The sequence below is a fragment of the Leguminivora glycinivorella genome, chromosome 15, assembly GCF_023078275.1.
Source record: "Leguminivora glycinivorella isolate SPB_JAAS2020 chromosome 15, LegGlyc_1.1, whole genome shotgun sequence".
NCBI lineage: Eukaryota > Metazoa > Arthropoda > Insecta > Lepidoptera > Tortricidae > Leguminivora > Leguminivora glycinivorella.
In genome coordinates this window covers 1,404,454-1,432,208 of record NC_062985.1, presented here as the reverse complement: position 1 = coordinate 1,432,208, position 27,755 = coordinate 1,404,454, and the positions used below count along the sequence as shown (strand labels likewise).

General features: G+C 37.9%; 1 protein-coding gene and 1 long non-coding RNA gene across 2 annotated transcripts; one reads left to right on the top strand and one right to left on the bottom strand.

The window, feature by feature from the left end:
• Positions 1 to 17: 17 nt before the first annotated feature.
• On the top strand, positions 18 to 27,755 carry LOC125233916 (glycosylated lysosomal membrane protein A-like). Its single transcript, XM_048140089.1, has 7 exons — positions 18 to 303; positions 1,100 to 1,345; positions 11,538 to 11,720; positions 18,425 to 18,652; positions 19,870 to 20,003; positions 23,685 to 23,816; positions 26,047 to 27,755. Exons 1-7 carry the CDS (start codon positions 232 to 234, stop codon positions 26,219 to 26,221), a joined length of 1,170 nt encoding a protein of 389 aa, XP_047996046.1. The 5' UTR covers positions 18 to 231; the 3' UTR covers positions 26,222 to 27,755.
• On the bottom strand, positions 15,936 to 17,141 carry LOC125233917. Its single transcript, XR_007177901.1, has 2 exons — positions 16,652 to 17,141; positions 15,936 to 16,196 (listed from the first exon to the last, which is right to left on the bottom strand). It is a non-coding gene; the product is annotated as an uncharacterized LOC125233917 (long non-coding RNA).

Sequence of the window (27,755 nt, the reverse complement as noted above, 5' to 3'; positions counted from 1 at the left end):
ACGCAAGCTCGATTTGTTGTTACCACGAGGACGTTGTTTTCATCCAAACCGAATAAAACAGAGATATAAGTTATTACACAGCACAGTTATCGCGCAATTGCTCATCCTTTGTGCACGTGCCACCTAATTATCTGCGTGCAGTTGACTTGTGAACCTACGAGAGTGTTATTGTATTTGCAACAAATTATTGCTTGTTATTATTATATTTAAAGGAAGTGAGGCTTTTCTTTTATGATAAACATGCATTTACGGACTTTTGTGCTAATTGCTGTGCTCTCTTTAGCTTTTGGACAGGACAGGAAGGTACGGAAGTGTTTTATCTATTGTTTGTAAACACCCACTTTTGATTGTCATATAATTGACCAGTTTTTTCTTTATCATAAAATTTACTTTGTCCAATTCAAGTTCAAAGGCCCTTTGTATCAATGACAATAATACTTAGGTCATATATGTAACTAAATATTTCACTAGTTAGTACTGTACTTAACATATGTTGTAAAGTGAAAATGACCTACTTCTATGAAAAATGGCATTGTACTGGCGAAGTGTCTAGTTACAATAGTGAGTCAGTAGTGAATTAGAACATAACAGATGATAAATTTTGATTTATCTTTGAAAACTGAGTAGTTATCATACAATATTTTAATGTTCAAAATATTCTAGCTTATTTTAGTTTTCACCACCCCCTTTCTTCCGTGGGTGTCGTAGAAGTCGACAGTGGGATACAGGTTAAATTGTGGCGTAGGCGAGAGGCTGGCAACCTGTCACTGCAATGTCACAATTTTCGTTTTCTTACAACCCCTTTTTGCCAAGAGTGGCACTGAAACTTGAGTAGTTCATGTGCTCTGCCTACCCCTTTATGGGATACAGGTGTGATTGTATGTATGTATGTTTAGTAGGACTATATTGTTTGTTAGAATGTATTCCTTAACAGAATATTTTTGACAAGAATAAAATAATTACTGAAACTTCAAAGATTCTGATCTCATAATAAAATAACATACATGTTATGTGCCTTAATGTTAGTCATAAGTACTAAGTTCAACTGTATAGGAAATAACAATCCATGCATAAATTACAATGAATCACAAATCCACAGATAACTTCAACAATCAACCCAGACTGTGATGCATGCTCGTCAAATACTACCCTCGTCTACATAAAGGCTGAAGGCTCCCACGACACATTACATCAGCTCTGGGACTTCACGCAGGGAACTCCAACGGTCATCTACACAGTAGCTGGTGTGAACTCGTCACTGCAAGTTGAATGGCAACATGACAAGCCTGTCAAGTTCAACATGTCCGAAGACCCAATTTATAGCTTTGCTATGGCTATTTCTGATGTAAGTTTTACCAGTTTTACTATAAGCTTTGTCTTAAACCATCAGTGATAAAAAGTCACCAAAAAACTTACCCTTACCTTATTCATAAATGTTTACTAAATGATCAAGCCGATAAAGTTTGTTTGTCCTTTTCTATCACGCAAATACGTCGGAAAGGGACAAACGAACTTTATCAGTTTGATAACTTTAGAGTATGTTTATGAATAAGGGGGTGAAAGTTTATTGATGACTTACCTGCAGAATATTTACATTTTAGATGAATTTGTTTGCAAAGGTTTTCTTGACAGAAAACTGCAAGAAAATAAAACACGCTGCAATATCAAAAAGGTATTCTAAAACTGAAGCTTTTTTCTACTCAGAATCACCCAAAATTAATTTAATGACAGAAAACTACAGAGATGACTGAGCCCCCTTTTAACAAGCTTCTGTAGGGTTAGTTATTTCTGTAGCTTAAACTACAGTTTTTGATTTTTGTAAGCCGCGTATCGACTGCGCGCGGCAAACCATCGAACATTGGCTCGCGCGGCGGCCGCGCAATATGGGGACGGGTCCGCCGCGCGCGGCAGCTTGAACATTGGCGCGCTCGAACGTGCCGCGCGGCGAACCAGTTCGTGTCGGTTTTTGGTGGCGCGGCAAAGGAGCGTCAGTGTGTTGTGCGTGCGCAGTTGGGACGGACCTAAATGAATGTTTGTTCACGGATCGCCTGCCGCGCGCCGCTGCCGCGCTATATGAAAATGTTGAGCTTTAAATTGGCTCGCGCACCAAAACGCAGGTTTGGCGCGGTCGAACATGGCTCGCGCGGCTGCCGCGCGCAGTCGATACGCGGCTGTACAGTCTCTTTTGAAGTTTAAAACTGTCATAAAGCCGCGTATCGACTGCGCGCGGCAAACCATCGAACATTGGCTCGCGCGGCGGCCGCGTAATATGGGGACGGGTCCGCCGCGCGCGGCAGCTGGAACATTGGCGCGCTCGAACGTGCCGCGCGGCGAACCAGTTCGTGTCGGTTTTTGGTGGCGCGGCAAAGGAGCGTCAGTGTGTTGTGCGTGCGCAATTGGGACGGACCTAAATGAATGTTTGTTCACGGATCGCCTGTTCGCCTGCCGCGCTATATGAAAATGTTGAGCTTTAAATTGGCTCGCGCACCAAAACGCAGGTTTGGCGCGGTCGAACATGGCTCGCGCGGCTGCCGCGCGCAGTCGATACGCGGCTTAAAGAATGCACATCGGTTTTTCGTCTTCGTAGAGTGTTGTCTCTTTCTTGCTTATGTGATGTTAATTGTCTCTTTACTCTCTTTCCAAAGACCAATGTGTATTCTTTGGTCGTTTACTGTAACTACAAAAAGCTTTTTTCAGCAATTCCCGTTAAGTTTGTACATTTGGATCATGTCTCCGATTTGCATAAAAATTGGTAGGCTGATAGAGTCCATGATGCTGAGCAAGATCCACTAGGTTTCCCATAATGTCCTAGGTTGATTGTATGAAACCTTCCTTTTTTGTTACTGAAAATGTATAGAAATCTGGTAACAAAAAAGGAAGGTTTCGTACAAACTGCATAGGACATTTTGGGAAACCTAGTGGATCTTGCTCAGCATTATGGACTCTATCAGCCTACTAATTATTATCCAAATCGGAGACGTGATCCAAATGTACAAACAAACTTAACAGGAATTGCTGTACTGAGCATGACCCTACACAGTCTACACACTCAGGGCTGGTTTTTCAACATTTGAAATTTTGGCCACACAAACACAAGGCTTGTACCTTTCGAGAAACGGGCCCCAGGCATCGATCTAAACTACCTAGATGCACCATCACGGCTTAGAATGTGTCCGCAGCAAATTGTGCTTGAAAATGTTCTAAGCACAATTGGGCGGTCAGTAGCGCTTCATCCGCCGTGTCGGCAACATGCCTAAGTGCTCCGTAAAAAAGTGCAAAAATAACACCTTATATACGTTGAAAAAGGATGACGTATCGTATTTCCGGTAAGTAATTGTTAATAATTTTATAATGTTATGCATTTGTGGTCAAAATGGCTTCCTAACTTACAAAAAACATTTATTTTCTAGAATAATTAAAGTAAATTCCTTGATTTGGTCTTACGCAGTTTGTCTCTTTCTCTCGCGCTATACTAGTAATGAGCGGACGGCGACAAAAGATGGATGAAGTGGAACATAGTTAAAAATGGAATGATGGAGTCGCTAATTTATATTTTTTGTAAAAGAAGCCTATTTCATATTAATAATGTATGTATTTATTTATTATTATGGACCAATAAGTCTGAAATAAATGATTTCAATTCAATAATATTAATACATATCTTATAAATTACTTTAATTATAAAAAGAAACAACCCGGGAATAGCAAATTCGTTTTTAAGTAATAAAAAAGCTTTTTATTCCAGATTCCCAAAACAAGACGTTGAAAGGGAAAAATGGCGCAAGATTATAGCTGAGGAGCGGAGAGAAGATTTACCCAAACAAAGCTTTGAAAGAAATTATACGTAGAATAATAAATTAATGTCATCGTTCAATTCTTCTGCAGGATTGCAGGTTTGCATAGTTTAAGTACCATAATTTTGCATAAAACCAGGGTGACCCAGGGGACCGTAACCATGGCAATAACAAACAAGAAAAAGTTGATTCACCCATATATATATATATATATATACCTCAGTTGACTCTATTTAATAATGCAAACATTGCAAAACGTGGAGATATTAATCAGTTCAGTTGCAATTGTCCCCCAGTCCAAATTGTCCCGCCGTACCTTATATATTTTTTTGTTTGAGATAATATCAATAAAAATATCGTACAGTAAAAACTCATTTTTTTTTCGCTTAAAATACGCAACATCTCGAAAAATGTTATACCAAACGTTTTGTTCCTTAAGAAATTTTCTATCTAATAGGATTTTTTAAAACAGTTTTTCGCAAAAATACCGCAAATTTCCTCATTCTCGCCTTTCATCTCATAGCGCGACTCCCATGATGCCTCTGTCCATCCTCGTTCCCAATGTAAAAATGGCGTTTAGATTGTTGCAGCGCAAACGAAATTAAACTTAAGTTGGTTGCAATAAGACGTAGATTTTTTTAAAAATATGCACACCTGCGATCTGCGGTAATAAAATTTTATGGCTTTCGCGATGATCACATTCATTAATGTCATAACCGCCAATTGCTTGCATTTGAAATTGAACTTTAAGTACTAAGAAATAACGTTGTTTTTGTAAAAAAATGAAAGTAGTTTTTACTACATTGCGAAGTTTTCGTTTGTCAACTGGACGCACACATTTGCAACTAAGCGATCGGACACTTTTGAGTGCCGAATTTGTAGGTGATAGTGTATCTAGAGAAGTTTAAATCGATGGATGACGCCGATGACTCATGAGCCAACTACACAGACATGGGTTCATGTTTGACTGAATTGACACAAATAAATATCGAGCGCTCGACTTTCGACTAGAACTTTCGATCGTTTTAGAGGAATATCAACTTTTTGCCAAATACATATTATGTCCATAGGAACAATCCTCCATACTAATATTATAAATGCGAAAGTAACTCTGTCTGTCTGTCTGTCTGTCTGTCTGTCTGTCTGTCTGTTACGCTTTCCCGCTTAAACCACGCAACCGATTTTGATGAAATTTGGAACAGACAATCTTTAGACCCTGAGACAGAACATAGGCTACTTTTTATTTCGAAAAAAAGGGATGAAGGGGTTGAAAAAGATTTTAAATGATAAAACCATGAAACTTTATATTTTAGCACTTGATAAGAAATCATTAAACATATATTTAAAGTCACATACAGGTCGAACGCGATTAATTAACATTATTTTTACCTTTAAAATAAACATGGTGGGAAATAAACATTAACTAAAAGCGGGTAGATTATATTTATTTGTCTACCCCGAACATTTATATAAATTAATATCGGGTAGTTTTGTGTTGTTTACATCTCCGGTGACATTTTGCTGGGACGTCAGTCTTCCGCGACCACGGCCAGTGCAACCTGGCCGAAACGTTGGGAAAAAAGGTAAAAATAATGTTAATTAATCGCGTTCGACCTGTATGTGACTTTAAATATGTGTACAAAGCGCGAGAACTTAAAGTGTTATATCATTAAACATCTTGATAAGGGATAGGGATAGGGATAGGGATAGGGATAGGGATAGCGATAGCGATAGGGATAGCGATAGGGAAAGCGATAGGGATAGCGATAGGGATAGCGATAGGGATAGCGATAGCGATAGCGATAGCGATAGCGACAGCCATAGCGATAGCAATACGGATACGGATACGGATACGGATAATATGGGTATCGTTAGCGGGATACGGATAATCGGTCGGCGGTCTCTTACAATCAATGTGCTCTAAGACGATCGTTGTTTGCTTGCTTGAAGATTACGTTTGCGATAAGTATAAGCAAAATGTAAAAAATTGTAAGGGATAATAGAAAAAAGTACTTTTTACCCACCGATCATAGTGTCGAAATACGGGCTATGTGGGATGTTTATAAAGGTTTCCCCAGCGTATATAGAATTACCTACGCTGTGGTCGATGTGTAATATTTCTACAATCATTGCAAGCAAAAGTATTATGTGCAATCGAAATAATCGCAGATAAATATACCTACAGAGAAACCTACGGTCCCTACGGATCCAAATGAAAATCTTAATGAATACTTTTATTACGCGGGCGAAGCCGCGGGTAAAAGCTAGTATAATATATTTATTTCAATTTGCTGACACCTACTGAGATAATAAGGTTTAAGGTTGTCTGGAAGAAATCGCTCTTTAGCGATAAGACCGCCTGTTGTTTACCTTTGTTCCAGTTGCTTCCTTGTTTTGTATTGTTGTATTTTATCAAGGTGTGCAATAAAGAGTAAGTATTTGTATTGTAATATCAGATCAGACAAATCAGACCTAAGGAACATAGTTCCTCATCATTGGCCACAGCATCTGTTGTAGATGTTGTGTGCGTGTGGATTGAGTGAGCACCTTCCGAAAAAAAAAATATGCTGATCATTTAGTAAAAGTTCTGAAACAATTGTAAAACGAATCTCTGAATTTGTAAAAAGATAAATCAAAAGATACTTTCATTAACATGTGCTCGCTCAGTTCTCACAAACTACCAACGAAAACAGTGAATGTATTCATTTACCATATAATATTTATATACTAACATTTAGTAAAAAATATGCCAACTTACCTCTATAAATTTTAGATCACCTAGTGACGTATTTAATTTTTTACAAATAGTTTCTTATGCTCACTCAATCCTCACACTTTTGAAAAGCCGAATTTTGATGAAAAACATAAGATTTAGACCGCTGTTATATGTGTATAGTTTAGTAAAAGTGAAATGGGAATTATATATACAATTGTTTTAGAACTTTTACTGAATGATCAGCATATTTTTTTTTTCGGAAGGTGCTCACTCAATCCACACGCACACGTAGATGTTTGTTGCAGCGCTTGTGAGGTTTCGGGGTTTTGCATCTCTGTTGACGACTATACAGTCCTATAGCAGCGCGGCACTTCTTACCACAACGATCACAGTTCAGACTTCAGGAACACATATTTGAACGTGTAAACTCCAGGTCCTGTAAACTAAAACTGAAGAATAGTTCTTGCATGATTTTTAGGGTTCCGTAGTCAACTAGGAACCCTTATAGTTTCGCCATGTCTGTCTGTCCGTCCGTCCGTCCGCGGATAATCTCAGTAACCGTAAGCACAAGAAAGCTGAAATTTGGTACCAATATGTATATCAATCACGCCAACAAAGTGCAAAAATAAAAAATGGAAAAAAAAATGTTTTATTAGGGTACACCCCCCCTTACATGTAAAGTGGGGGCTGATATTTTTTTTCATTCTAACCCCAACGTGTGATATATTGTTGGATAGGTATTTGAAAATGAATAAGGGTTTACTAAAATCGTTTTTTGATACTATTAATATTTTAGAAAATAATCGCTCCTAAAGGGAAAAAAAGTGTCCCCCTCCCTCTAACTTTTGAACCATATGTTTAAATAATTTTTAAGAAAAAAAAACCGTCGCCTTTCGGGTTCTGGTGAAAGTTACTTGCGAATGTTGGATTATGTAGAAATGTGTAGGTATTTTTTAAAACTGCTTTTAATGCTTTAATTATTAGATGGCAACATAAATGAATATACGTATAACGTTAAGGTTTGAGGAGTTTCCTCAATTCCTCATGAATCCGATATTATATTATAAGAAATCGAAGCTTGACAAACTTTGACTTGAAAACTCAATATGCTTAACAAACATAACTAAATAAATAAATGTCACTGTTCTGAACTTAAATGCATGCTTTTCTTGCAAAAATACTAAAGTCACTTATGAGTGTGCCGTTCAGATTTGAGGAGTACGGTTCTGACTATCATCAGCAGTTCCACTGCACCAAATGTCACTGTTATGGACCAGAGGCGGCTCGTGGCTGTAATTTGTGGGTGTTCACCCAAATAATCATCGTAAGGCCCAAGGTCCTACGTGTATGTACCTAGCCTACATAACATAATCAACACTATTAACTGTGTATTTGTAATTCCTATTACAACGGCATAAAGTCTAGTGTTCCTGTTTGTACTTATTCAATGTGATTAAATTTAAATCATATTAAATTAGCTCAGAGATGCATTTTTTCTTTCCTTCAATTTTCCAACAAATGCCTGAACTATAAGTTTAAATTTCAGTGAAAAATATTCTTTATTTAGTTTATATAGCTACCCAGCTTCAGGGTTAATAACAGTAAAACATAAAAATGAATAGACGAAAACTGCAGTTCATTCAGTAAATGAATGCGGGATTGTGAATGTTTTTTTTTATTTTTATCGAAAGATGCGATAAGTCACTGACGGTCACTATCGCTCCATGCAGACTCACCACCTCCGCCGTCCGCGCCCGCTCCAAATAAAAGACATGGAAATGTGGATGTGAAAAAGTGACAAACTGTTTTTTGTCACTTTTTTCACATCCACATAACCACGGTGTTTTTTCATATTGTTCCGTTTTAAAAACACGTGTAAAATTTTGGTTTTTGAAAAACATATTTGCGTAAGTTTAAGGTCGGGCCGCGGTGGTCCTTTAGCTTTTAATTCTAATCGCGTTGCAAAAGTTTTTCACACTCTTTTATAAATGTCACATTGTATCCATCCATTCTCACACACTTGCAATAGAAACAATTTAAACGGTTTCAAAATAAGGCAAAATTGTATTCCCGCGCGTGCCTTAAAATAAAACTTATCTATTGTTTACTAACAATTAACAAAATAGCGCGCGAAATACGCGGGTCGCGGATGACCGCGACGCATTTCGCGCCTGCGCGATGCAACCGAGACGGTAATCAAGGACAAACCCACAGACCTATATCGAGATAGAAGGAAAAAGCTTGGCGGTTGACAGGGAGACCGATCGTGTAACATTTCGCATTTATTGGTGTTCTTATTATGATTGGATTATCCTAGTTAATTATTAATGTAGTTTAGAATATTTATAATATAAGTTAGTTTAAGATTTTTGCATGAATGTATTTGTAATTTAATTTGTGTTGCATACTTTTTAATCTGTTGAATAAATAGATAAATACTTGATACCACAAATGTGAATTGACTCGAGTTTGAATTCATGGCTTATTTTTACATCGCTCGTACTCTAAGAACAAATCAATTTATTTTCATTACAATCATTACATACACATTATTCTAGCATTTATTTCATGTTTATAGGTCGTTTGTTTTGAACGCACGCCAAATCGAGCTCGTCAAATTAAAACCGCAATGGAAAACTAATTTTGACATCCAATCGTCGAGCAGACTGCCGTTCACGGTACTAAATATGATACTTTTTCTTTCTATCTTGATATAGCTCTGTGGTCAAACGTCCCTAGGAGCGGCGCTCCAGATTTACCTAATATTTCATACATAATCTTCTGTCTCACGCGCGGAGCTATGACTAAACTTCTCTTTCGCTCTTACTGAATTTCGTATTAGAGAATGTACTGAATATTTCTCCATAGGAGCGCAATTCAAAGCGCTCCGTTGAGCGCGGTGCGTATGAAATTGTATAGGAAGGGAATTGGCGGATTAATATAGACTGTATAATGAACTTTTAAGAAATATAAGTAATTGTTTGATTGGACTTTTTTGCGATAGTTTTTATATAGTATAATACATTAATTTGAGGTACCATAATTGATGTATTACTATAGTTTAATTGTGATTATTTTTGGGAGTGCACCGCACAAGCGCACTTTAGGGCAAGCCGCTACTGTTCTGGACGCAAGTGCATGCTGTTCTTATAAAAATACCAAAGTCACTATAAGCGTGCCGTTCAGATTTGAGGAGTTCGGTTCTGACCATCAGCAGTTCCACTGTACCAAATGTCACTGTTCTGGATGAAAGTGCATGCTGTTCTTATAAAAATACCAAAGTCACTATAAGCGTGCCGTTCAGATTTGAAGAGTTCTATTCTGGCCATCATCAGCAGTTCCACTGCACCAAATGTCACTGTTCCGTACCTAAATGCATGCTGTTCCTTTAAAAACACAAAAATCACTATATGTATGCCTTTCAGATTCGAGGAGTTCCCTCGATTTCTCCAGGATCCCATCATCAGAACTGGGTTCTGAGAAAAATGGGACCAATCTGTATGCATATACATTCAATTAAAAAAAAAATTTCAAAATCGGTCCAGTAACGACGGAGATATCGAGGAACAAACATTAAAAAAAAAAAAAAAAAAAACATACAGACGACTTGATAACCGTCCTTCTTGAGATATGAGGCGACGGTTAAAAATATGAAAAAAATCACAAAAGTAGAACTTTATAAAGACTTTCTAGGAAAATTATTTTCAACTTGAACCCTATACTGAGCGTGGCCCGACACGCTCTTGGCCGGTTTTTATACATAGATACAAATTTTCTGTGTTAACAACGTTGATAATATGGAGTAGTGGCATTCCCACACTAATTTCCTTAAATTCTGTTAGTCATTATTATTGATGCCTCTACGTATTTAAGTGCCCCTGCCCCTATTTTACGGCTTTTATTATGTGAACAAAGAGATCAATGTATTCTAAATTGATATTGATTATCTATTCACAATGCTGTCCGTGATTCGAGGAATCAGAGCATAACATAAGTTTTGTACTATGTCATCAGAATAGGTTCAAATTAGGTTGTGAAATATTAATATGTTGAGAATACCTGGCTATTTGATTATTTGGTTTGTTACATACAACATATATGTTGTATATCGTCACTACTTTGAGAAAATCTCGTATCTCACGCTGCTCCTCAAAGTTAAAACGCACAGTAAGTCTATATGTATTCCATACATACTTACTACAATTTTCTTTTCATTGACAAACGAAGATACAAGTTTTTTTTTTAAGTAGTGACGATATATATATGTGTTTGCATTATCTACACTACAATTTCCAAGCTCTTTACAAAAAAACAAATTCATTTTCCTTTCATTCGTGTTGTAAAAGTATCATTACCAAAGTAACATGGTATCTACCATTGTGTTGCCCAAAACTTACGGATACGTTTCTCACGTCGGAAAGTTTATAGTCGTAAATCATGGATCCGATCCATGATAAAACTATAACGGCCCAGCCACGACATTGGTCTAAGCGCGACAGCGGTGAGTGGCAGCCGTGCGAATGAAAAGTCCTATCGCTGTGTCTCGCTCCAATGTATGGCCGCCGCTCACCGCTGTCGCGCTTAGACCATTATCGTGGCTGAGCCGTAATACTAATACTATGTATATTATATTGACTTATATCACTTAAAACTACACTACAAAAAATGTCGCACTCGCACTACGTCAGAAACCGATAGTTATCTATAACCGCCCGCTTGTATGGCGACAACCCGCCCAGCGGGTTCTCCGGCATCTGAGCAAAGTTCACGAGTGCCCACCAGGGGCCCATTTCTCGAACGATATTATACTAATATTATTAGTCCACGAACTGTCAAATCGTATGGGCTGCCATGACCACACTCTAATATTATTAGACTAATAACTTTCGAGAGGCTTGGGCTTGGGCCCCTGACGGGTTCTTGGTTGCGATGTATTAGAATAAAATAGAAAGCCTCTTTATTTTCTTATTTTTTTTATTATACTAAAAGTTGTGATGTATTACTAAAAGTTATTATTTTACTTATAGATATACGAATACAACGACCTAGAAGACCAAGGGCATCCGAACAGCAGTACCAAGTTCCGTCATTTCCCTCTAAAAGACCTGAGCTGGTCGCGTCAAGACAGTATCTGCACTGAACAAGAGGCGATGGTAGTGATGCAAGCGCACAAGTACAGTCGGCACAGGAACGGAACCGTCACTATTAAGGTACAGTCAGTTAGACAGGGGCTATACAGACAACAGTACTAGACTAAGAGACCTGAGTTGGGTGTCAAGACAGTATCTGCACTGAACAAGAGGCGATGGTAGTGATGCAAGCGCACAAGTACAGTCGGCACAGGAACGGAACCGTCACTATTAAGGTACAGTCAGTTAGACAGGGGCTATACAGACAACAGTACTAGACTAAGGGACCTGAGTTGGGTGTCAAGACAGTGTCAGCACTGAACAAGAGCCGATGGTAGTGATGCAAGCGCACAAGTACAGTCGGCACAGGATCGGGACCGTCACTATTAAGGTACAGTCAGTTAGACAGGGGCTATACAGACAACAGTACTAGACTAAGGGACCTGAGTTGGGTGTCAAGACAGTGTCTGAACTGAACAAGAGGCGATGGTAGTGATGCAAGCGCACAAGTACAGTCGACACAGGAACGGGACCGTCACTATTAAGGTACAGTCAGTTAGACAGGGGCTATACAGACAACAGTACTAGACTAAGGGACTTGAGTTGGGTGTCAAGACAGTGTCTTCACTGAACAAGAGGCGATGGTATGGTGATGTTTTTTCAGAATTATGAAAAAAAACCAAGCACCATGGTTTTTTTTTCTAAATATGTTTTTAGATTAACGAATAATACGACAATAACGGTTTTTCGTGATTTGTAACGTTTTAATAACAATAACGTACATTTTAAATCGATAAACATTCAGTATACACATTTTTATTGGGGTATCCCCGATGGGGCGTGGAGCGTGGAGAGGCGGTGGTGTTGCCAACAGTAAATAGCGATAACTACTAACTACAGATTGTGTAAATGTTAGTTTTATAAAACCAGAAATTAAAGTTATTAAATTAAATTTGTTTAATAGTTAATATGAAGTCTAAATAACCGCATAAAAGTATTAACTGTTCTGCAAATTTTGAGATTTTGACCTTTAGAAAAAAACAGGCTCCAGAAAAAAAAACCGGTTTTTTCACCGTTTTTTTTTTCATTTTTTTTTTCAAACCGTTTTTTCGCAACCCTAGGTATATTCATTAATTATTTGAATATGTCTCACGAAAGTTAAACGTGTATAATAACAGTGTGCATAAGCATCTACGAGTATTTATCAGCCACTTGAACCAAATAATCCTTGACATGGATAATAGAACTATTAATAGTTACTTATGTAATAATTGTAATTGCGTGATAAACGAATGCAATGCTGAAACGAGCTGCTTGTTATATAATCACTAGAAAAACAAGATTATTTGAGGTAATAACATATCGTCACTACTTTTAAAAAAACTTGTATCTTCGTCTGTCAATGAAAAGAAAATTGTAATATGTATTGTGACATTGCACATTTTTAGTACAACGACGTTTTTAGGTTTGTCTCAAACATAAGTTTTTGCGGATAGCAAGGACTTTAATTGATCTAGCAACTGAATCGATATGGATGACAGTTCTGTAATCCAATCAGAATCAACTGTCAACAAGGGTTGTTGCCAGTATACAAATATCCATGATTTTCATGATGTTAATTAATTTAGAATTTAAAATAAATATTTGATTGATAAATTAGGAAGTTGCTAGAACATGGTTAGAAAATTAGGTGGAATTTTACACACTAGATATTTCAGTCATTTGAAATTTATTACAGCAAATTATTGCTGAAGCTGTCGTTCGATTTGGTATCCCCAGGGCTCCCAAGGTTGTTTTGAGTGCTGAGATCATTTCCTCTTCACTTGCTAGCTGACTCCGGTACAGGTCGTAGGCCTCCAGTGGCTATTTTTAATGTATCATGGATTATCTCTGATATGGAACAGAAATCCAAATTGTGGAGCAGCAGGAGTCCTTTTCTGCAGGGCCTCAAGGCTCCTCAGAATTGTATTTTTCACCATGAACTGTGAGTAGAGTTCAGTTGAATAATATTGTGTTAACTTCTTTGTGTGATCTTGGCTTTGTCAAGTTTTGACCATGTGTCTCTGTTTCCAGTCTCCTGATGGTTTATGTGGCGGGAAGGGTTTGTCAGAGCTGCGAATGATGAGGCTTCTCAAGTTCCAGCTGGTAAGCAATCCAGAATATTAAATATTCATATGATAAGGTTAGGCCACATTTCCATTGTCTAATGAAGGTTTTTTTCTATTTCAGCTGACTGGGATTTATCAGATTTAATTTATTTTACATTTTAGATTTTAAATTTATTTGTGGTTAAATTTGATTGTTTCACCCAAAGGGGGTTTCGGTGAAGAGGATGCTTGCCGTAGGCTGAAGCTTTGGTTGCGGTGGTGCTCTTTTGAATTACTGCGCCTGGGGCAACCGCTTTGGCTCACTGAAGGATGGCTTGCATGTGCAGCGGTAACTTCTGGCTTGAAGGTTGGTGGCATTTCTCTTTCCTGGAAGCAAGTGTTAAATTTAGTTAAATTTAGTTTCTATCATCTATGTTGGCACTGATACTTAGGGACTAACCAGTCTTAGGCAATGCTTGTAAATCACTCAGAACCATATTTGCACGGCCCAGCTCTATCGTCTGGCAATGTTCATTTAGTTAAGGTGCTAAGCTTAAGCTTTTATTGCTGATTTACAAGCTGTACTTTGCATTGTGTCCTTTCATCAAATAAAATTGTGTGTCACAACTAACCGTTTTATTCCAATTCCATTTAGAACCTAAATCCTTGAGGAGAATCACCAGTAGCACCTTGTTTCGTTTCTTTATTAAGTTTTTTTGGCAGAATGAGTCTGCAAGGTTAATTATGTTTAGATTATTTTGATGATCGAGGCTTTCCCACCAGTTTTCCCGAGCCGGGTGTGGGAAGGCCCCGTTTCAATGGCGCCCAACTCATTTTTCGTTTTGTTCTGTATTTAAGGGTGGTATTTTCCTCAAGAATTCATTTTTTCAGTGCCATATATAGTGATAATGAAAGTTTTGTAGTACTTACGTTTCAGTGATCCATTTTGAGCTGTGTTTTGCCTTATGCACACACTGTTGTAAATTGAGGTGAGCTTTAGCTGCTTCACAATATTTTTTGCCCGTTTTGCTGCACTTTATTAAGATATTATTGTGAAATTTGAGAGATAAGTGCTTAGATTTTCAGTTGGTACAAATTGTGCTGACATTTTTACAGGAAGTAGCCAATTTTTAAAGTGTCAAACTTTATGTAACGTTTTGTAACTTTTTATGCCTGAAAGATAGTATTTTAGGGCTTAGGCCAAAGTCATTTTGAATATCTTTCGTGAATTTAAGCATTTTGTGAATATTTTTTTGAGTAATTTGGCTACGTGTGTTCAAATATTTTGGGCGAAGTTTTGTAAGTACTGTAATTGACTTTTTTATGATTTTGTTAAGGGGAAGTTCATGGGGGTTGTTTTGTTTGTGTAGGAGTTGCCATGTTAATTTCAAAGTTTTGTGATGGATAATAAGTGTAAAGTTTTAACTCAAAAGTTAGTAGTTCGTGACAAACCATTTGGTTATAAAATTTCAAAATATATGTGTGCTATTTTGTTTAAAAAGCAAATTAAATTGGTTTTGTAAATTTTGGAACATACATTTGGCAGTATTTGAGAATCTTGAAGTTTGTTTAGATTGCAACTTGAAATAATTTACAAATTTTAAATTTAGGTCATACCGTTGATGTTCATTTAGTTGAACTTAGTTATTCTCCTTGAGATATGTTCACAACAATTAGCTTGTTTGTTTGCTTGTTCATTTAAGGTTATATAGTGAGACTTACACAGAGCTGAAAAGGTAGAAATTTAGTAAATACAAAGTAAGTCAATTCAACATTGTTTATTATAAATTATAACACAACAGTATCACTTCAAGTTGTAAGTCGGTGCCATCATATTTGAGTTCCTTTTGAGTTAAACTTATTATACAGTGGCAATTTCACTTTTGTGCCCGTTGAACTTATACAGGTGACTTCAATCCGGGACGACACCGGTAATGGTTGGAAGTTGCAGGAACGGTCTGAGTTTTTGAGTGTCCGGCAGCTGCAATGTTGTTGGTTTCCGGCAAATGATTGCCGGCCATTGAAACGGGGTCTTCCCTCACCCGGCTCGGGAAAACTGGTGGGAAAGCCTCGATCATCAAAATAATCAAAACTTAATACATGCAGACTCATTCTGCCAAAAAAACTTAATAAAGAAACGAAACAAGGTGCTACTGGTGATTCTCCTCAAGGATTCAGGTTCTAAATGGAAATGGAATAAAACGGTTAGTTGTGACACACAGTTTTATTTTGATGAAAGGACACAATGCAAAGTACAGCTTGTAAATCAGCAATAAAAGCTTAAGCTTAGCACCTTAACTAAATGAACATTGCCAGACGATAGAGCTGGGCCGTGCAAATATGGTTCCGAGTGATTTACAAGCATTGCCTAAAACTGGTTAGTCCCTAAGTATCAGTGCCAACATAGATGATAGAAACTAAATTTAACTAAATTTAACACTTGCTTCCAGGAAAGAGAAATGCCACCAACCTTTTGAAACGGGGCCTTCCCACACCCGGCTCGGGAAAACTGGTGGGAAAGCCTCGATCATCAAAATAATCTAAACATAATTAACCTTGCAGACTCATTCTGCCAAAAAAACTTAATAAAGAAACGAAACAAGGTGCTACTGGTGATTCTCCTCAAGGATTTAGGTTCTAAATGGAATTGGAATAAAACGGTTAGTTGTGACACACAATTTTATTTGATGAAAGGACACAATGCAAAGTACAGCTTGTAAATCAGCAATAAAAGCTTAAGCTTAGCACCTTAACTAAATGAACATTGCCAGACGATAGAGCTGGGCCGTGCAAATATGGTTCTGAGTGATTTACAAGCATTGCCTAAGACTGGTTAGTCCCTAAGTATCAGTGCCAACATAGATGATAGAAACTAAATTTAACTAAATTTAACACTTGCTTCCAGGAAAGAGAAATGCCACCAACCTTCAAGCCAGAAGTTACCGCTGCACATGCAAGCCATCCTTCAGTGAGCCAAAGCGGTTGCCCCAGGCGCAGTAATTCAAAAGAGCACCACCGCAACCAAAGCTTCAGCCTACGGCAAGCATCCTCTTCACCGAAACCCCTTTGGGTGAAACAATCAAATTTAACCACAAATAAATTTAAAATCTAAAATGTAAAATAAATTAAATCTGATAAATCCCAGTCAGCTGAAATAGAAAAAAACCTTCATTAGACAATGGAAATGTGGCCTAACCTTATCATATGAATATTTAATATTCTGGATTGCTTACCAGCTGGAACTTGAGAAGCCTCATCATTCGCAGCTCTGACAAACCCTTCCCGCCACATAAACCATCAGGAGACTGGAAACAGAGACACATGGTCAAAACTTGACAAAGCCAAGATCACACAAAGAAGTTAACACAATATTATTCAACTGAACTCTACTCACAGTTCATGGTGAAAAATACAATTCTGAGGAGTCTTGAGGCCCTGCAGAAAAGGACTCCTGCTGCTCCACAATTTGGATTTCTGTTCCATATCAGAGATAATCCATGATACATTAAAAATAGCCACTGGAGGCCTACGACCTGTACCGGAGTCAGCTAGCAAGTGAAGAGGAAATGATCTCAGCACTCAAAACAACCTTGGGAGCCCTGGGGATACCAAATCGAACGACAGCTTCAGCAATAATTTGCTGTAATAAATTTCAAATGACTGAAATATCTAGTGTGTAAAATTCCACCTAATTTTCTAACCATGTTCTAGCAACTTCCTAATTTATCAATCAAATATTTATTTTAAATTCTAAATTAATTAACATCATGAAAATCATGGATATTTGTATACTGGCAACAACCCTTGTTGACAGTTGATTCTGATTGGATTACAGAACTGTCATCCATATCGATTCAGTTGCTAGATCAATTAAAGTCCTTGCCATCCGCAAAAACTTATGTTTGAGACAAACCTAAAAACGTCGTTGTACTAAAAATGTGCAATGTCACAATATGTATGGAATGCATATAGACTTACTGCGTTTTAACTTTGAGGAACAGCTTGAGATACGAGATTTTTTAAAAGTAGTGACGATATTATAATGCTAACTGTTTCGAACCTTACTTTAACGAGTTAAGGTTCAGAATAATATGCATTATTTGGTTGTTTGAGCAAATTTTCCTATAAACATATGTCGCGTGTCGCTGTCTCTCATAGTTTCTGACTTCTCTACACCCTGTTTTTATTGAATTCCGTTAACTTTAAGGGATGGTTCTTTAGACCAAATACAATTAATTTCTCTAAGAAACTAGCGTCTTAACTCTTACGGTTATCGAGTTATTAAAAAATAAAGCTAATTACTGAGCACGTGTGTGACAGCCTTTACCACTTCCCAATGTTATTTGTTTTAACATGTGCCGTCAATCACTTGACACTAACTAGAATATTATTCTTAAGGGTCTCTCACACTAATTAATTCATTTATTATGTATGAAAACGATGAAATAATTTTTGCGAATTTAAATAAAAGTTATATACAGGGTGGTTCCTGATAAGTGATAACCAACCCAACGACATGTCGAATTTAACGGAAAAAAAAAAAAAACACGGTGTATTCTGACCGTTTTGGATTGATCACCCTGTATTATATTCTTTCAACCCAAAGTGAAGTATTGGCGTCCGACACAGAAAATGCCTTGTCAGAGGCCAAAAGCTTATAATTTCTCTATTTATTTTACCGTATTTGTTTGTCCACAGCTCGACCTCCTTCCCTTCCGTGACTACGCGACCCAACTCCCCCACTTAATCCACACAGCCAACTCCACCCTAATAGACATCCATCTAGCCAACCTAACTCAATCGCGCGACTTCAACGCGTCGCGATTCGCGCTGCGACTGATCCTAGTCGCGTCGGACGACAGCGGCGCGATGGCGCGACGCGTCGAGAAGAGTTTGGATGATGAGCACACGCCCGGAGTGTTTGAGGTGAGATGATAATACATACACACACGCACATGTACAGTCAAGTGTAAAAATATGGGTGCGTACAACTTATCAAAAATATGTCCCATAGCACTTTATGTCGGCGGAATAAGGTCTCGGTACACATTTTTGAGCGGATAAAATCGATACGTATTTTTGCACTTGACTGTACACAGACACACACTCACACATGCATGAATTGAATACCTCGCACGCTCTACACAAACGCGCTTGACAATCTCATGTACTTTGTATTAAAATCATCATCTTCCTTTCATTATCTTGGTATTCGCCACGGCTCATGGGATATTTGAAATAGGCACTAGTTTTACTAAAGCGACTGTCTGACTTTTCAACCCGAAGGATAACTAGGCCTTATTAGAATTAGTCCGCGGTTTCCTTACGATGTTTTTTTTTCAAAGGCGATTGGCAAATATCAAATGACATTTTGGACGAACCCGCGACCTTCGGATTGAAAGCCGCTTTTACCGCATCTACCGCAAAGCTACCAGAGCTATAATTAGAGGAAATTGGTCCTACATCCGATATCGGATCGGATAACGTGAAACGCTCGCTTTGTAAGCTACAAGAATAGCTTAATTCGTTACTAAAACATAAACAGAAAATATTTTACTTTCTAGATTTATAATAAAAATATTCCTACGTTGTGTTTTTGTTTTTCACACATACTGCATAATGGGTACTGACCTATATATATCCATACATAATAGCCTCGTGATCTGTAGAATCTCACTGGTGACAGTAATACATTCACACGCGCACGCACACACACACACACACACACACACACACACATACACACACACACACACACACACACACACACACACACACACACACACACACACACACACACTTATAAACACCTACATCTACTGCCTGTACATTAGTCTCATACTTTTAACAGGTAATTTTTTGTATCCTATAACTAATAGTGCATAGACACCTATTATTTTTGTATATTGCGTCTCGTCTAAGTTTATTTGTAATGTACCTAATCCCGGAGAGGTGGTGCTTCCTGCCGTCATACAGTTTTTACTAGTACGGAGGAATTGTTTCCTACCCTATTTTTATGTACAACATACCCACTGTAAAGTTATAATTATTTACTAAGGAAATAAATTGAAATTGAAATAACTTATTTGTATACGAGATGGCAAGTTAATTTCAACAATATTAACGATAACTTTTGTTCACAGATCATCGAAATCAAAACGCCCCGGTGTGTCAACACAGGAGCAGGCGGTTACATGCAGTTCCGACCCGTCGCGTACACGCAGAAAGAACGCAGCGTCACATCTTCTACTGTCGTGCACGTATCAGACTTTAACAGGTAACCTTTTAGAGACGTCACATACACTCGGTCGACAAAACGCCCCGATGTGTCAATACTGGTGTTATGCTGCAGACAGTTCCGGCCCGTCGCGTACACGCAGAAGAAACGCTGTGTCACATCTTCTACTGTTGTGCACGTATCAGACTTTAACAGGTAGATATTATTTTAGAGACGTCAGCGTCACATACACTTTGTCGACAAAACGCTCCGATGTGTCACTGGTGCGGGCGGCTGAATGCAGTTCTGACTAGGGATTGCAATCCGGTCCGGCGGATCCGGTAATCCGGCCGGATCCGGTGCTTTTTTGATACTACCGGATCCGGTGAAATTCGCCGGATCCGGTAGTGTAATTTAATATTATTTATTATTTATTTATTACACTAGAACGGTAACATTTGAACGTAGCTCAACAGGGGATTGCAATCGGGTCTTATTTCCAATCAAAAAATAATTTAATACGTACGTTTTTTGCATTACTAGGCCGTTTGGAAGTAAAATAATGTGTTCAAGTGACGCGTCAAACTTTCCGTCTTTGAATCTGTAGTGAAATCGGTGCAATTGTTTGCTTGAATAGTGGAGAGTGACAAAGGGCCATACGACAAAACTTTTCGTTAACATGTCACTGAGGTCGATCCTTCGCGTTTTCTGGTCAAACACTATCCGAAATCAAGACCTATTGAGTATATGCCAGCAAACAACCATTAGTGAGGAAAACGCGACACAAAAAGTACATTGGTAGCACACAATTCCAAGAGTTCCCTCTAACGAAATAACGCAACCATTTCTTTCGGCTGAAAATCGCCTGCCGCTGGAAGGAGCCTTGGCTTCGGGCGTCCTGTAAACTCATGGAAGCGGTCCGTTGAGGATGAACTACGAGCGACCGGGTCGAGCTGGAGCGAGGCCACGAGGGTAGCTGAAGATAGGAAGGCATGGCGCGAGCTTGAGAAGGCCCTTTGCATCTCTGTGGAGACGTAGGACTATAAGAACAACAACGTTTTCAGCATGATATAAGAAGTATGAGGGCACATTGCTACAAGAATCATAAAAAAAACCATTCAAAGCTTAATATGAACATTTTTAAAAGGTATCCAGTAAAATTGTGGTTTCAGCAATAGCAAATAATACTAAGGTCAATTACTCTTGATGACTTTAATTTAGCTACTGTAGTTTTTTTTAGTTCTTCTTTGCGTGTGAGAAAAGTTAACTGTAAAATAACACAAAACATAATTATCTTTTTTTAAATATTGTAGTTATCTATATTTAAAGTCACACACAGGTCGAACGCGATTAATTAACATTATTTTTACCTTTTTTCCCAACGTTTCGGCCAGGTTGCACTGGCCGTGGTCGCGGAAGACTGACGTCCCAGCAAAGTGTCACCGGAGATGTAAACAACACAAAACTACCCGATATTAATTTATATAAATGTTCGGGGTAGACAAATAAATATAATCTACCCGCTTTTAGTTATTGTTTATTTCCCACCGCACGACACACAGCACTCACAACATCCGCGCACTGGTCCGAAGATAGATCTTTTGGTTTGAACATTTGAATCACTGGTCCCCATGTTGGCGATAATCTATACCCGTCTTCCCTGTTAAAGTTTTTAGGATATTTTTTAATTTCGATCGCCTCCCTCACAATCCGGGGATAATAGTGTCGCTCGGTGGAAAGAACTTTGGGTTTGTGTAGCTCAATCCAGTGATTCGTTTCCGCAGTAAGCAGGTGCTCGGCGATTGCAGATTTGTGTATATGGCGATTTTTAACTGCCGCTATGTGTTCCTTCACCCTCTCTTGAAATATGTGTACAAAGCGCGAGAACTTAAAGTGTTATATTGTAGTTATCTCATAATGCATGTAGGTAATGTTATAATGTCCGTTCTAAATTGTATCTTAAAACCTCTATAGGTATTACTGTAAAACAGTACAGTAAAAATAATTTTGTTATCCTATGAAAGTTTAAAAAAAACGAAAGAATTTTATTTGCGACTGATTATTTTAGTAAAATTTACTTGTTACCTGGTAAAAATGTTGATTTCTAAGCTTTCAACTTTTGGTTTATTAATCGTGAAGCAAAATACCATCATATTTCTCATATTATGCTGAAAACATACAAAAAAAGTTACTATTTGGGTACTTTTATACCTCAAGGCCAATCCGGCCGGATCCGGCCGGATCCGCCGGATTGGGATCAAAATCCGGCCGGATTGGATATCAGACCGGATTGCAATCCCTAGTTCTGACCTGTCGCGTACACGCAGAAAGAAGGCAGCGTCACATCTTTTAGTAGTCCACGTGTCGGATTTCATCAGGTATCTATAGTTCGCAGTTTAACTAAACAGGGACCGACGATATATATCAATGGATATAAATATCCGACATATATCATTTTTTTATAAATATTGCAATACAAAAATTGGTTTAAAAAATGTTACATTGTTAAAAATATAGCTTTTTGTGTTTTTTACTATTTTTCTACTAATTGTTATGATTTTTCCTTATCTAAAGTAGTATTCATAAATATTGCAACAAAATAATAATATGCCTTCCATACAAAATGGATATATATCAACGTTGATATATATCCGATATATATCATAAATATCCGATATTTTGATATTTATTATAAATATCGGATATTTTCGAACCCTGCACACAGACAGAGTCGTCACATATTAGAACGGTCGACAAAACTGCTAGTTGTGCCCGCACAGTGGCCTATTTTACAATAATGACAATTGTCGCCTGACAGTGACACTTCGCCGTTAATTATCTTTTCCACTCACTAGCTCGGAAACACGTGTTTTGTCCTTTAATACCAGCGGGTAAAAACGCATTTTATCTACTAGTGGGTAAAGTAATTTGACCTTGAATAAAGTCAAATTAACTGCTTTAAAATTGATAAAAGTAGGTGAATCTAGTAATAAAGATGATTTACCACCTGTGGAACTACTGGAAGCAGCGATGAACGCATTTTTTGCGTTGTAGTTTCCTCGCTGTAGTGAGGGGAAAAGTTTTGTGTTACACTCGGGTGCAAATGTATTTTACTTCTCGTGTGTTAAAAAACTCGCAAGTTGAGGATTCTTTTCTCGAACCACTCGCTTCGCTCGTGGTTCAACTATAGAATCCTTTCACTTGCTCGTTTTTCAATTCCACACTCGGCGTTAAAATACAACTTTGCCCCCTTGTATAACAAATAACTATTTCAACCACAGACCTATAATTTCGCTTACGCTTAAAGACTGCTGAAGTGTGCAAAAGAGAAGCTGTCACGATCATCCTGTAAGTGGAAAAAGGCAGACTACAAATGAAAAAACGTGACCATTTTTGATGACAAGCAGCAGCCGCTAGCGGCCTACTCAATTTAAGTTAACGGATTAATCGGACCTTTCAATGAAAATAGTTGTATTTAGAGGATACAGTGGATGATTTACGTTTCGATTAAACAATTAGAAGAGCAAATTATTCACGTTATCATACATAATTTCTGAATTTAATACTCCCAATGACACTACAGCGGTGACGTCATATAAGCTTTAACCAGCAGACGATTAAGACGATTCGAAAGATCATATCGTTTGTCAAATTCTAATGAGTACTTTAAAAGTTACGAGGGAACCCTCCTTTTACGTTGCCATAGTCGGTTAAAAATTATTACTTTTTACTTTTTTTCAGTACACGCATAGTCCCGCCGTCTACCTTGATCCGGTTCTACCCCAACATCGACGAAATGCTCATAGAGGATATGATCGTGTCGTTTGGCGAGCCCCAAGACGGGTTCTACAGACAACACAACTATACTGCTTGGTAAGAATTTCACCTTTACCACATTCTCTTAGCAAAAACCAAGTCCCCTTGGCCCTCCCTGACTTTAATAAACCCTAACAAAACATTTTTTTCCCCTTTTTATTTTACCAGTTTGTCGGCGCCGGCGTGATAGATAGACATATTGGTACCATTCAGCTTTCTAGTGCTAACGGTCACTGAGATTATCCTCGGACGGACGGACATACATGGCGAAACTATAAGGGTTCCTAGTTGACTACGGAACGCTAAAAACGTGTTCAGATTTCAGATACTTTTGTTCGTGAAACTGAAGGCAGCTGTACCAGGGCTAAACGTTATACGCGCATTTGGATCATTTGGATCAAAATTTACATTTTACCCATTAGTAGTTTTTGTAATTCTGTAAGCTACCGACTTTAAACAAGTTTCCAATAAATATAATTTTATTTATTTATTGCATAAATGAATAAAACAAATAAAAACATAATAAAACTACTTAAAACTAAATACCTAACCTACTTATAAATAAAAAAATTGGCCTAAATCGCCGTCAATGGGCAAGGCTGGCAGCATTTCCACGCTGTATAGCGATACTTATACGTTGCGCGAAATACTGGCCAGCCCTCTGGTCGCCTGAGATCTCTATCAGGCGAGACGACAAATCCTTATACAAATGACGGGCACTGGGCCCCCATGGCCCCAAGGTCTCAACGCCAAACGCCGCAAATATGTAGCTAGTTCCTAGGATGGCATATTTGCGGCGTTTGATGCTTTCGGCTGAGGATGCCGCAGCGCCAGCAGCAACGCTGGTGACCGGAACATGGGACGGCGCCAGTGTATCAACGCAAGTAGCGTCCCAAACTAGCGGCCATAGTCTCAAGTTTCCAATTGTTGAAGTAGCTAGAAAAAAATCTCAAGAACTAAAAAGCGATACAATTTTCCAAAATCTCTTCTACAAATGTCAAGTTTCCGACAGGTCACAATCACAGACCCATAGCTGGGCACCGTTAATCAAATAGTTAACTTCGTTAATCGCTAATCCGTTACTAAAAAAGTTAACTTCGTTAATCGTTAAAGCGATACATTTCGACAAATTTAACGTAAGTTAAAGTTAATCCGTTAACACGTGAAAAAAAATTAACTTTTCTTTAAATATTTAGTTGCATCAGTATCCACTATAACGTATTATATTTCTGTAAAAGGCCGAAGTACAGCTAGCCCATTGAACTCTAGGCTGCACGTGGAAGGCAGTGATCGCCTGAGCTACTGCCAAGAGCTGTGTCAGGAGAGATGCTGGCGGTGACGAGACTGTTGTGGCACTTTGGGCGGTAGAGGCTAGGGAAGCGAATGTGGTCGTAAATAGGGCTCGAATTTTCTGCCCTATCACTACAACAGTCGCCATGGTAAAGCTTAGGATTCACCGAATCAAAGTTAGTAAAAGCAAATCCACGTGAAGAATACTTTTTTAGGTAATATTTCGGACTTTTAGCAATCGACATCGGTAAAACCTAGGATTTACCGGCAAATCATAGGATTTGCCGTACTTCGGGCTTTTATAGTAGCGTTCAGAACGTGTTTTTGGCAGCGCAGATGGCGCCTGTGCCCTACTAGATTAACGATTAACGGACTCGGAGAAATTTAACGGAAGTTAACAAGTCCGTTAACATTTTTTCAAGTTAACTTAAAAGTTAATCCGTTAATCGAAATGTTAACTTCGTTAATTAACGATTAATGGATTAACGAGTTAATGCCCAGCTATGCACAGACCTATCATTTCTCTTACGCTTAAAGACTGCTCATATGTGCAAAAGAGAAGCTTTCACGTATATGATCATCCTATGAGTGCAAAAGAGGCAGACTACAAATGAAAAAATGTGACCATTTTTAATGACAGGCAGCGTCAGGCCTACTCAATTTAAGTTAACGGATTAAACGTACTTTTCAGTACAAAAAGTTGTATTTAGAGGATACATACAGTGAGTGATTTCCGTTTGGATTAAACAGTTAGAAAAGTAAATTATTCAGGTTATCGTACATAATTTCTGAATTTAATATTCCCAATGACACTTGGCATTGCTTCAGTTTTGGTCTCACTTTTGATTCGACAGTTATTCTTTGTCATCCTACTTCTATGGTCACAATGCTAAATGTGCCGAACACTCTCGTTTAAAAAAAAGTGGCAAGTCAAAAGCCATGAGAAATAAAATGCTAAATGTGTTTTTCTGTACGACATTTATAACATTGTTCTCAGGTCCACAACATTCGGCTACGGCTCCCCGCCCATCGAAACCTTCTCTCTCTTCGTCATCCTGGTCATCACGATCGGTCTATCCGTACCCATACTACTAGCCCTCTCCGGCGTCATATACGTGGTGTCCAAACGGTGCAGGGCCGGGATCGAACCCGCGCGGCTGCGCGAGGAGTGACTAGCTGGCTTCCGACTGCTCAGTCAGGACGATGTCGAGGACTTAACTTACTCTTAGTAGTGAAGTGTGGATCTGCGTATGGAACTGTACTATGGGGTTCAAAGGAGTGTATAGAATTTAACCATTTACCGTCTTATTCATAAAAAGTTAGTAACTGATTAGTTAAAAAGTGTTTTGTCCCTTTCTCACGAATGCATTTGTCAACATGAAAGATAATGATAAACAATTATTAGCTAATTCTGGTTTATAAAGCGTTTATGAATAACGCCATTAGTCCGGAGCGGTAATAATACTGACCATGATACTTTAAAAAACGCATCTCTTTAGTAATAATTAAAGTTCGAATTTGAATGACTAGACAGAAATGTTAAATGATTAAAGTGTTAAAAGATATTTATTCGTGACAAACAAAAAACAGCAAGACATGAAGTAAAAAAATGTGTTAAAATGGACCCAGTTCTGTATAATGCTATTTATAAAGCCAGCGCTTGTCTTCCGTAGTCTATTTGTTTCGGATGGGTCTTTTAATGAGTCGAGTCGGCAAGACGCATGTGACATCCTTGCGTCCATAGGCAGCTGTTATCGTTTACATTTCAGTTGACCGTATGCTTATTTGCTGTTAATATAGTTTAAAAAAAAAGTAGTATTTAATATTTTCAGGCCTTTAAGCATATATTTTATGGCGGGGTCGCCATGTAAAATGAGTATAAGTGTTTTAATTTATTTATTTCTTTTACATATTTTGTTTATTGATTTGCTAGTATGCTCGCCTGATGTAACGGTTACGCAGCCTATGGACGCTTGTTAAAGTCTTAAGTAAATATTTAGATACAAATATATTATCAAGGCGTTAGATTGCATTTTATAAAAAATTACTACGGTGATTTTAATATTGAATTAAACCATGATATGTGTAAGGTAAAGTTATATTAAATATTGACGATACTTATGGCTGATCTCTGTAGTGCTTATTGATAATAATTGTAAATCAGTTTCTTAGTACCCGACTTTGCGATTAAAAAGTGGATGATATGTTTATTTTTCTATAGTAATGTAAAAATATATGAATTATTGGAATAAATAAATATAACAGCTAGTTTTGAAAATAAAAGTAGGAACCTATCAGTGGCGGGGCGTGTAAATCGTTGATAAAGCCGGAGGGGTTTTTGGAATCTGTTGTATGGACTTCTACAGATACTAGAGAATTTTAGGGAACCCGTTGAGAATCGAGTTGTATCGACGCTCCTCCAATGGATCCTAATTCCTATGTAACTACGTATAAACTGTCGAAATTTTAATGATCTAAAGAACTATTACTACTTTTCAGGGTTTTTATATTAGCAATTTGATTTTATGATTAGAATAAAATGTGGATGTATATTTATTGTAAACAGTATGTAGTCTCATGAAGTGTTCCTGATTTATTTTTGTAAAATATATCGATATATAAACGTGTGTATTGAAACATACACAGTATATATGTGCTAAAACAGTAATAATAAGGTAGAAGTAGCCCGTCTAACCCATATATGAC

Excerpts from the sequence above, each read along its gene's own strand:
- LOC125233916 (XM_048140089.1), top strand. The coding sequence starts at position 232 with ATGATAAACATGCATTTACGGACTTTTGTGCTAATTGCTGTGCTCTCT. Across the intron at positions 18,653-19,869 it reads ACACGCCCGGAGTGTTTGAG|ATCATCGAAATCAAAACGCC; the intron begins GTGAGATGATAA and ends TTTTGTTCACAG. Across the intron at positions 20,004-23,684 it reads CACGTATCAGACTTTAACAG|TACACGCATAGTCCCGCCGT; the intron begins GTAACCTTTTAG and ends ACTTTTTTTCAG.